The following is a 10,918-nucleotide window of genomic DNA, read 5'->3' as shown; positions in this document are numbered from 1 at the left end:
CTGTTCTTACCTGTGGAGGGGGCGGGGCTCTGTTCTAACCTGTGGGGGGGCAGGGCTCTGTTCTAACCTGTGGAGGGGGCGGGGCTCTGTTCTAACCTGTGGGGGGGCAGGGCTCTGTTCTAACCTGTGGGGAGGGGCTCTGTTCTTACCTGTGGGGGGGGCGGGGCTCTGTTCTAACCTGTGGGGGGGGCGGGGCTCTGTTCTAACCTGGGGGGGCGGGGCTCTGTTCTAACCTGTGGAGGGGCAGGGCTCTGTTCTTACCTGTGGAGGAGGCGGGGATGTGGATGTCTGAGCTGCTCTGATTGGTGGAGGTCTGCTGACCGCTGTGCTGAACCTGGATGGTCTGTAGCTGCTGAGAAACTCCGCCTCCTGATGAACACACAGGTCATGACATCATCGATCAGTGAATAATTGTGAATATTAACACGACGGTGAAGCTCACTGATCGATTGGATTAATAATGTAAAATCAACACGTCCGCTGCGGGGAGGAATCTGATTGGCTTTGGGAAATAAAGACGTTAGAAAAGTAAATGTGTTCAAAGTGAAATCTGTGAAACGTTTCTCACGGCAGATTTTGATGTACGAGAGTCATTTTGATTCACTAATTACAAAACGTCTACTTTGGCGTTCTTTCTCTCTCTCTCTCTCTCTTTCTCTCAGGTGGGCGTGGCAGCTGACCTGACAGTGACACGGTGGCGGGGAGGCGGAGCAGCGTGGTCGGCTGTGTGTGGGGAGCGAGCAGCTTGGCAGCGGGGCCCGGGGCCACGGGGCCCTGGATGGCTAGAGGCTGGCCCTGCAGCTGGCTGAGGGGGATGGTGTGTGCGCCGGGGGGCAGAGGGTTACCTGCGGACAGGTGGGGGGGGGGGGGGGGGGGGGGGGGGGGGGGGGGGGGGGGGGGGGGGGGGGGGGGGGGGGGGGGGGGGGGGGGGGGGGGGGGGGGGGGGGGGGGGGGGGGGGGGGGGGGGGGGGGGGGGGGGGGGGGGGGGGGGGGGGGGGGGGACATGTGTTCAGAGCAGCAGGGAGGAGCTGAGCGGCCCCTCAGGTCTGACCTGTGAAGCTCCGCCCTCCTACCTGACATCAAGGTGAAGCCTCCGGGAAGCACGACGCCGGCCGACGTCTTCAGCACCGTCCCGTTGGAGGAGGAGGGCGGCTGCCAGGAGGGGGCGCTGGTCTGCACCTGGACCGTGGAGCAGCAGGAGGTCTGGGTGGTGCCGGGGGGGCTGGACACGGTGAACGCTGGTTTGATCAGGTCCTGAAAGAGACAGACGGGACGGACCAATCAGGGACGAGGCTGAGCTGAGACACAACAAGGACAAACTCTACCTGAGAACACCTGAGCAGCCAATCAGCTGCAGGTCCTCCACACCCACAGGACCCTGTTCTGGTCCGCTCTAACAGAACCACCTGTCCTCCCCACCTCACCGCACGTTGAGCGTGGCGTTACCTTGGCGGCCTCGGAGCAGCCGTCGGCCTCGGACACCTGGTAGGTGAGGTCGGTCTCCTCGAAGCCCGTGGCGCTCATCCTCTGGTCGGAGGAGGGGTCTGAGCGAGGCGGGGAGTCCGGAGAGTTGAGGCAGGTCTGGATCAGAGCTTTGCCCGTCTCCGACGTGATCATGGGCTGCAGCTTCCTGGTGGCGAAGGTGTACACGTGACCCGTCTCGCTGGCGACCAGCAGCAACACCTGAGTCCCGGTCAGCGTGGACAGCTCGTACGCCTGCGGGAGGGAGAGCAGGCGCTTCAGTACCAGCAGAACCCAGCAGTTCCTGAGGCGGGTTACCTGTGCTAGGCTCCGCCCAGCAGCCCCACCTGCAGGTTCCACTCTGAGGGCTCCAAAACGTTCTAAAGGTTCTTTACGTCGCAGCAAAAACTGAGATCCATTTATCTAAAATCTGATCTTTGAAATCCAGCAGGATTTCTCACGTGCACTGGGCGTGTACGTGAAACAGGAAGCAGACGTCTACTCCGCAGCTAGAGGCGGGACGGGTCCTCGACGTAATCGATTACGGAAATACGTCGGCTCGCATTAGTGCGTCGAAGCGTCGCTGCGGCAGCTACCGGGCGCCGCCTTCGCCCGTCTGAAGTCTGGGAGTATTTTAGACTCTGAACAGGAAACAGCTTCGCTGCGCCAGCTCCGCACATCCCGTTTCCTTTCTGTCTCCACACGAGCACGAGGGCACGCCATCAGCACGAGTGATCTTCATTGCTCAGCTGAGGAACATTAAAGCGGCCTGATGACGGTCTGACGGTCATGGATTTCATTTTCATGGATTTCATTTCGTTTATCTGACGCTTTTATCCCAAAGCGACTTACAATTACTCTACATGTCAGAGGTCGCACGCCTCTGGAGCAACGAGGGTTAAGTGTCTTGCTCAGGGACACAACGGTGGATGTGTCACAGCGGGAATCGAACCCAGGTCTCCCACATCAAAGGCAGGCGTCTTATCTATGCGCCATCAGTGACGGTGACGAAGAGACTGGATTGACGTTACGATGCTGCCGCCGTCATCAGGATGACCGAATAAAATTTGACATGATTTATTTTGTTAATCGAGCGATTGGCAACTTTTCTTCTTTAGAAAACACAAACAGCGATTTCTCTGCAGGGAGCGACAGCGAGGAGGAACTGTTACTGCGAGAAGAGACGGTGGCGGCAGGGAACAGTACAGGAGTAGAAGCGTTCTTTACACGCTGCAGGATACTTTAATAAAGGGCAGTTTATGGAAAGACACCAGAGGACGGGCTGAGACTAAATGTTGAGAAAGCAGGAAGAAGATCCTGATACAGAACCAAGGAGAGAAAAATCACTGCTGCGGGAAATCTAAAACACCAGAGGTCAGAGGTCAGCAGGAGACCAGCTGGCAGGCGAGCCGGGACGCCGAGTTCACGCATCGTGTGCAAAACTACTCAGCGATCAATAAGTGATCAGTGAGGAGATCGATAACAGTACTACTACAGTACTGCAGTACTGTAGGTTCTACCTCCTCTGAACAAACACAGTCTGATCAGGTGACCAGCTGGGTCCCCGCGGGGGTCCAGTCCCGGTCTGACCTCCTGTATCACAGGTAAGGAGGTGAAACTGGACCGGAACCACCAGCCCAGGTGACCCCTGTCAGGGTCTTCCACACTCACCTTCTTCATGATCCCGGTCTTCCTCTTGCTGAAGGTCGTGTACCGCCTCAGTTTGTTGTCTATGAACTCCATCTTGATCTTGACCCTTCCTCTGGTCTTCTTACCGGGTTTGGCTCCAGGGGCCACGGGGCTGACCCCTCCGTAGCCCCTGCTCAGGCCCCCGGAGGCGGCGGACTGATGGCGGACCCCCCGCTCCCTCCTCTCTCGCTTCACGCCTCTCCGGTCCCCGCCTGAACCCGCCGTGTCCTCGTCGTCCCCGGAGTCCGAGTCCTGGTCCTGGTCCTGGTCCGAGCCGCTGTAGATCACCTCGGTGGTGTACTCCCTGTCGTCAAACTGGACTCCGTCGGACTCTGAGGCTGCTGCTCCGGTGTTCAGGCTGCTGATTCCGGTTCCGTTGCCCGCGCGCCCGACTCCGGTTCTGGTGCCCATCCCGGATCCGCTCCCCGCCCCGGGCCCGAGACCCAAAGCTCCTGTTAGCGGTGTGAACACCAACACGTCCCCGGGGCTCCGAGCTCACAGTCCGGGTAGAGTCGGCTAACAGGACCGCTAAGCTAAGCTAAGCTAGCGGCTACTTTAGCAACAAGTGAAGCTATCTGTTCATCCGGAAGCTCCGGAAACCGCCGAGAGCCGAGGTCGAGCGGCCGGAGCACTCCGGGGGGGAACCCGGGACAACCCTCATCATAAAACCCGGTCCCGTTTCTGCCAAAGTCCAGAATAAAGTTCCAAAGTTCTGTTTCTGTCGGTACCAGCGAGGCCCGGCCTCCCCACGATCACTCCGCTCCACATAAGGACAGGACGATCACATCCCTCCGCCCCGGGATGTAGTCCCGCATCCTGTCCGCGCTACAGTCCCGCCTCTGATCCAAAGTACCGCACATCTGATCAGAACCGTGACACGGATCGATTCCACGCGACTAATGATGGAAACATGTTAAAATTAGCGGAGTTTGTGCGCAGTGATACCGACAGGAACTACTTTCCTCCATATAATGAAATCATTGGACCGGGTCAGACCGGGACCGACCGGGTCAGACCGGGACCGAGGGGCTCACCTCAGGCTGAAAAACTAGCTGTAGAAGAGATCCCGTGTAACAGACAGACCCGGTCCTGAACAGGGACCCGGATGTAGATCAGTTTGTGTGCATAAAGTTTATAAGAAGTTATTATCAGTTATTATCATGATCGATGAGTCTCACTGTCGCTTCCTTTAAGAATCGATCTATCAGTGAAACGGCGCAGCAAACCAGCAGGAGCCGGATCAATAAAGGACCCAGTGACCGTTCAGGTATTTCATTATGGCAACACGTCACCGTCCTCTCTGTAAGATCCTGAACATGGACCCAGCCTGAGCAGCACCGGGCCACAGAGGCAGCTCCAGCAGCTTCCAGCAGATCCCAGCAGCTCCAGCAGATCCCAGCAGCTCCAGCAGCTTCCAGCAGCTCCAGCAGCTCCAGCAGCTCCCAGCAGCTCCCAGCAGCTCCAGCAGCTCCAGCAGATCCCAGCAGCTCCAGCAGCTTCCAGCAGATCCCAGCAGCTCCAGCAGCTTCCAGCAGCTCCAGCAGCTCCAGCAGCTCCCAGCAGCTCCCAGCAGCTCCAGCAGCTCCAACAGCTCCCAACAGATCCCAGCAGCTCCAGCAGCTTCCAGCAGCTCCAGCAGCTCCAGCAGATCCCAGCAGCTCCAGCAGATCCCAGCAGCTCCAGCAGCTCCAGCAGCTCCAGCAGATCCCAGCAGCTCCAGCAGCTTCCAGCAGCTCCAGCAGCTCCAGCAGCTCCCGGCAGCTCCAGCAGCTCCAGCATGTGGTTGTGACAGGATGTGAGTCGCAGCAGCTGTAACTTGTATTGTTAAACGAAAGACAGCAGTAAGAGCTTTATTCTTCAGAATGTTTAGGCATTAAACCTTGTAGGAATGTGTCAGTAAATATGATTTTGGTAGACTGAGTATGTGTGAGAGTTTAAACATGATGTATTTTTCTTGTACATGGCGTGTGGTACAGAAACTCTGTAGGATCAAAGTATAATGTACCATCTTCAGCAGATCCAAGTGTGTAAGTATAAGCTGGCCTGTTTCTGCAGATGCATTCTCCTCACTTCTCCTAAAGTTCAATGACTTGAATGAATTTATTAATAAAATGATAAATGATGCAGTTGAGCAAAGCTGAACAGAGTAAAATAACCAACACACTTTTCACATGAAAAAAAACAAACACAATCAATCAATTAACTGAAAAGACTTTTTGATAATGTGATAATATCATCAAACTTTGTCACACTGGGATCAAACATTAAAACAAGGTTAATCACATCAAACTACTTAAACCAAATAATTATAAACGCCAGTATTACACTTTATAAACTCTGATACTCTTTGTCAGGTAAAGTGAATATTTGTTATAAAAACTGTTGGTAATTTAGCATTTTCTGTCGTTTATTAATTAGATATCATCCTTCACTGGCAAGGACCACAATCAACAGGTATGATTAAATGATTTATTGAGTAACGGACAGAAGATGTATGAAGCTTGCAGTAGCTGAATAGACATCCTCCGGTTAGGCAGGAAACTTTCTTGTCTCAATTTCCATCTCATCTCCAAGTCACAAACAAAGGTCTTCTATATTTTTGAATGTTCTGTTAACAAATAACAGTACGTAAAGCAAAAATGCTTATAAGTCAGAGTAAAGATTAAGAAAAGAGTAAGATCAAAAGTAAAATACACTCTCACACAACATGAGTGCACAACATTACTACAATGGTGATTAAACCATGTGTTTAAGCAACAACACAGCAACATAAGTTAGTAATTAACTTTAGCTATGTATTCAGAAATTTTACTTCAAACCAATATTATCGTTTGATTTATTAAAGGGTTAAAATAAAGAAATAAAATATAATAATCATAAGATGATTTCTCGTTATATTTTCTGTCAAAGTGAATCACATTTAAACACATTTCCCTACCAATTCTATGAAATCCCCCTCTAAATGGTAGCTTTGTGAGACCTTGTTGTAAGGAACACTCTCACTGAAGAAGTCAGAAGACTCCAACATGACAACCAGGTAGGGTTTAAACATCTGTTGTTTGAAGTGTTTTAATGTCAAAATGAATGAGCAAACCTTGTGTTTTATGACTTAGTAGTGATACTGTGAGGGCTGTCAGAGGCACAAACTAAACATAACAAGGATACATGTGTCTCCTCCCCAGTTCAGGTAGGTGGGCGCTGCTGTCTCCTGAAGCTGACAAAAGGAGGACATACATTCAGATCAGATGCAGTTTTGATTCATCACCATAGGCGAGGAATTGGGTCTCACGAAGAGGTATGTTTTTTCTTTAGGTTTTGGGGGTGAAAATATTTTATGTACTTTGGGAACAAATGTTAAATCATGTATCATCAGCATAGAGTCTATGTCTCGTTGGAAATGTGATGTGAAGTTAGTAGTTTGGGCATTTTTATGATGGCTTAATGATTAAAAACATATTTAAAAGAGTTTTTGAAAGGTTCTGTACCAAACACAGATGCACAGCCAGGACATCTCTGCAGCACAATATTTAATTTTAAAATGACATTTTGACACACATTTTTTTTAAATATAGTGCTTTACCAAAATGGTTGAGATGTTGTGTTCTAAAAAAAAAAAACATGTACTATAATAATGCTAGTAATATGTTAGAGTACCGGGTTTCAAACCCCGGTTGCCCCGGCCTTTCTGTGTGGAGTTCTCCCCGTGTCTGCGTGGGTTCTCTCCGGGTACTCCGGCTTCCTCCCACCATCACCTTCCTCACCACCAAGACATGCAGTCTAGGTTAATTGGCGACCCTAAATTGTCCTTAGGTGTGAGTGTGAGCGTGAGTGGTTGTTCGTCTGTGTGGCAACCTGTCCAGGGTGTACCCCGCCTTGCGCCCGATGTGGATGGATGGATGTTAGAGTACCAATATATTTTGATTTACTCTAGATATTTACAGTACTTTGAAAAATCTCAGAAATTGTGAAGTTTTGAATCATATCTATATATCTATCTATATATATCTATATATAGATAGATATATAGAATAGAATATAGATATATAATATATATGATTTTAACAACAGTGAATGATTGTAAGTTTCAACATTTATTATCTTAGTATCACTATTATTAGTGAATGACAGCCGTTTGGTTGTCATATTTTAAACATTCAGAAATCACACTTAGGGAATTATTTCAGCTTATATATAATACAAATAACATGTAATCATGGTAACAACAATTAATGATCAGAAGTTTTAAATTTTGTAGCAAATAGTCAATTTCAATTTTCTTTTTAATTTTTATCTACCTTTACCATAAAGTGACAACTCAACCGTTTGGTCTGGCATTTCTTAGAAAATTTGTCTACTCTTATTAGTCTTAGTTTAGTTGTATCAAGTTATGTAATTCTGTTAAGTAAGACTTCTGAAACTATAATATATAAAACAAATATGCTTTGAATATTCCACCAAACAGAGTCCTACTGACTGGGTCTCACTCTGTGGTGTTCACCGGCAGATCCGTATACTAACTAACTAACTAATACTAACTTGGCTGCGCCTGTTTTGTATGCTCGTATTGCTTTAGGCTCAAAAAAACCTTTCTGCTGTTGCATGTTTGCAATTACACGATTTCTCTCAGGCTAAAATCAACACTTGATAGAGTACCGGTACACAGGATAGTACTGTGGATCGTGTTAGCTGGTGAAGTAATGTGACGAACCATCCAACTGTAGTATTTCGGATAACGTTAGCTGTTCGGCAGCATGCTAATATTGGTGCTAGCATTTTGTGTTCAACGTCAGCAGACTCACAGCTGAAGATGAACATCTGTTCCTTCTGTATTTAACTGTGAACTTTTAAAGCCTCTAAGTTTTAAGTGGACGTTGAACTTGAACTCTGTTCATATACAACAGATATATTTTGATGAAGTATTTTATGTATTTGTTTTCCTTGCGTGGCTAGGCGACTGTTTTTGGAGGATCTGGACGTAACAGGTATCTTCTCTTGAATAATGTTTGTCTTGATGGACTTTTTTCACTAATATTGTCTTCAGAGGGAGAGCAAAGGACAGTAATGTTAAAAAAAACTTTAGTGTAACGTAACTTTTGACAGAAAGTCTGTCTTTGTGCTTGTTGAAATGATTTGTCCATCTGTGCATGTATGATTGTAATTATTATTATTATTATTACGAGCACTTTCTGTAAGGCAGCATCTCTGCAGACTATCCCTGAGGGAATTACAGTTCATAGCGTTGGGATGTTAAACACAGGGTCACCAGGGGAAGGTAAACAGACATGGAAAGAGCAACTAACAAGAACAAGGGGGTTTAACGGGACAGCGCTTTGCAACATATCACGCTACGCTACCTTGACCACGCCAAAACAATTGTGCGTTTTTTATTTGACAGTTTTTACTTTCTTAACAGCCGAGGCACCGAAGGAAAAGCCTGTCTGATTTGAACATAATCCAGGCTCTAGCTGAGTAAAATCATCCCTTCACAATTACCTGTGGACAGGAGGTGAACATCGCCTTCCCCTGGTAATACCGTGTTTAACGCCACAATGCTATGAACTGTGGGTAATTCCCTCAGGCAAAGTCTGCAGAGATGCGGACTTAAAGAAAGACTATCAAAAAATAAGTGAATGAGTCCAACACAAATGTTCCAAAACAGTGACGGCCAGAAGACAGACTGACAGTTTCTTTAGTAAAGCGTGTGTGCAGACATATAAAAGCTCTATGGCCAACTTCAGTGCTGACTTTGGAAACTGGAAAATACAGTAAATTTATTCTTGGGAATGAAGGACGTAGCCGTACTGACGTATGGCTTTAAATTAGAGTTTGGCCTCATCAAGAATACCAGCCAACCAGAGCATAAGGGACGGGGAGGAGTGTCAGCATTACTGTCTGTGATCTTAGAGCTCTGAGATGCACTTACATAAACTACACATGATGGAGCATAGACAAAAAAGTGGCTGTAAACAAAGATGCTTTTTGGGCAAGAAGCTGGTTTGGACACAATTTATTTTTTCACAAGCTGCTGAATGTGAAGCATACACTTAATTACTACCAAATAATGGTAGACAGCAACATACTGGATTGTTCTACCATGGTCTGTAACTGCAGCAGCTTTTTAAACTTAGAAGTGGTAAAAATCATTTACACTCAGTGTTCCCTTACTAGAGCGACCAACAGGAGCTGTCCCAATGCAGCTGCATCCCAGGTGAGTCCTCTACCTGCTAGAGAAAGTTACACATTCAACATGACATTAAAATATAGTCTTAAGTAATGTGCTGTTATTTGGTTTGGTTTGACAAATAATATATGATACACTTTATACACGAAATGTATTTTTTATGATATTGCAGATTTCTCTCTCGAACGTTCCTCGTGGAACAAACTTGAGTTTGGAATTTCCCAGTGGAACCATTATATCCCAGGTGAGTCCTCTACCTGCTAGTTAAAGTTACACATTCAAAATGACATTAAAATAAAGTATATAAAGTATAAAGTACAAGATGGCGTGCTGACGTCACACGTTGCCGTAAGCGCTGTCCTAGAAGGCTGTTTGAAACTAATGTAAACAGAGCTGCCTTCACTTGAACGTGGCGCCTTCTGAGGCAGCTGTCTGTTATCGAAGCAGCTTCCATTTCAAACAGTCTACCACTGCCCCCTCACCTTTCAGAGAGCGCAGGACAGCTACGGTGGCTGACGCAGCACAAAAGGTGTCTCTTCAGAGACAGCAGAGAGTGGCCAGTCAGGAAATGAGGTTTCTTTAGGTAGATTTATTAAGAAATTATATTTACTGAATTATTCAGTAAAACGTGGCCACTGACAGACAACGTGAGCCAAGAGTGTGAAACACTGTCACTATTTCTGCACCACAGTCCTTTATAAACCACACATTAGATAAAGTTTATACAAACACTGAAAAGGGAAACACGTTCATTCTCTCTGTGATTATGGATCCTCGCCAAAACTGCCCGCCAACAATATGGTAAATATGATACACTTTATATACGAAAAGTGTTTTTTATGATATTGCAGATTTCTCTCTCGAACCTTCCTCATGGAACCAACTTGACCTTGGAATTTCCCAGTGGAACCTCTGCATCCCAGGTGAGTCCTCTACCTGCTAGTTAAAGTTACACATTCAACATGACATTAAAATAAAGTCTTAAGTAATGTAATATATCATTTTAATGTAGCTGTGATTGTGTGTTGTTGCTCTTTGGTCAGGTGGCCCCTGATGGGACGGAATCTGGAGGAGGCCTCTCAGGTAAATCCTGTACTCTTCCTGTCGGGTTCGCTACACTTCGCACATGCAAACATTTTACTTTAAGATGTCTATGAAGATTCTCAGTCATCCAGCTCATAGTTCTCCAACGAAGGTTAAAATCAAGGGCAACTGGACTTGGTTGAAGATACTGGAAGACGTTTCGTCCCTCATCCAAAGGACTTCTTCAGTTCTGACTGACTGGCAGGGAAACTCAGCTATTTAACCTCAGTGGGGTCGTTGGCCCGGGTCATCGATACCGCCGGTTCGTTAGTGTTCCTTGTTGCTGTGACGACAGTCGTTACGGTCGTTAAGACTACCTGTGGCCGAGACTGAACGACCATCGTTGGTATCTTCACCTGAGGTCAATAGGTTACGTTTGTTGAGTTTCCTGGGAAGTGACCCCCACACACAGACCAATACCTACTCTTCGATTCACACCACCCACTGGAGCACAAGCTAGGGGTCATGAGAACACTGCACCACAGAGCGGAAAACATACCAACA

The 10,918-nt window shown here is 47.5% G+C and overlaps 2 protein-coding genes across 4 annotated transcripts in view; one reads left to right on the top strand and one right to left on the bottom strand.

Annotated features, from left to right (window-relative positions):
* LOC123969854 (serum response factor-like) overlaps positions 1 to 3,922 on the bottom strand; it is a 7,675-nt gene extending 3,753 nt beyond the window's left edge. The window contains exons 1-5 of one of the 3 annotated variants that reach the window (XM_046047590.1): positions 3,133 to 3,921; positions 1,447 to 1,716; positions 1,074 to 1,254; positions 681 to 845; positions 262 to 369 (exon numbers count right to left, since the gene is read on the bottom strand). In XM_046047590.1, coding sequence (XP_045903546.1) covers positions 262 to 369; positions 681 to 845; positions 1,074 to 1,254; positions 1,447 to 1,716; positions 3,133 to 3,561 — 1,153 coding nt within the window. In that variant the 5' untranslated portion in view covers positions 3,562 to 3,921. Of the gene's footprint in view, positions 1 to 261; positions 370 to 680; positions 846 to 1,073; positions 1,255 to 1,446; positions 1,717 to 3,132 lie in introns of all 3 variants that reach the window. The other 2 variants (XM_046047591.1, XM_046047592.1) reach the window with 2 other exon arrangements.
* Positions 3,923 to 8,063: 4,141 nt separating this feature from the next.
* Positions 8,064 to 10,918, top strand: part of LOC123969145 (EGF-containing fibulin-like extracellular matrix protein 1) — a 20,851-nt gene continuing 17,996 nt past the window's right edge. Inside the window, exons 1-5 of the mRNA XM_046046267.1 lie at positions 8,064 to 8,132; positions 9,319 to 9,358; positions 9,504 to 9,575; positions 10,183 to 10,254; positions 10,375 to 10,414. Coding sequence (XP_045902223.1) covers positions 10,385 to 10,414 — 30 coding nt within the window. The 5' untranslated portion in view covers positions 8,064 to 8,132; positions 9,319 to 9,358; positions 9,504 to 9,575; positions 10,183 to 10,254; positions 10,375 to 10,384. The remainder of the gene's footprint in view (positions 8,133 to 9,318; positions 9,359 to 9,503; positions 9,576 to 10,182; positions 10,255 to 10,374; positions 10,415 to 10,918) is intronic.

Source organism: Micropterus dolomieu, linkage group LG04, assembly GCF_021292245.1.
Source record: "Micropterus dolomieu isolate WLL.071019.BEF.003 ecotype Adirondacks linkage group LG04, ASM2129224v1, whole genome shotgun sequence".
Classification (NCBI taxonomy): domain Eukaryota; kingdom Metazoa; phylum Chordata; class Actinopteri; order Centrarchiformes; family Centrarchidae; genus Micropterus; species Micropterus dolomieu.
Note: the sequence above shows the minus strand (reverse complement) of the source record. Positions and strands in the feature narration are given on the sequence as shown.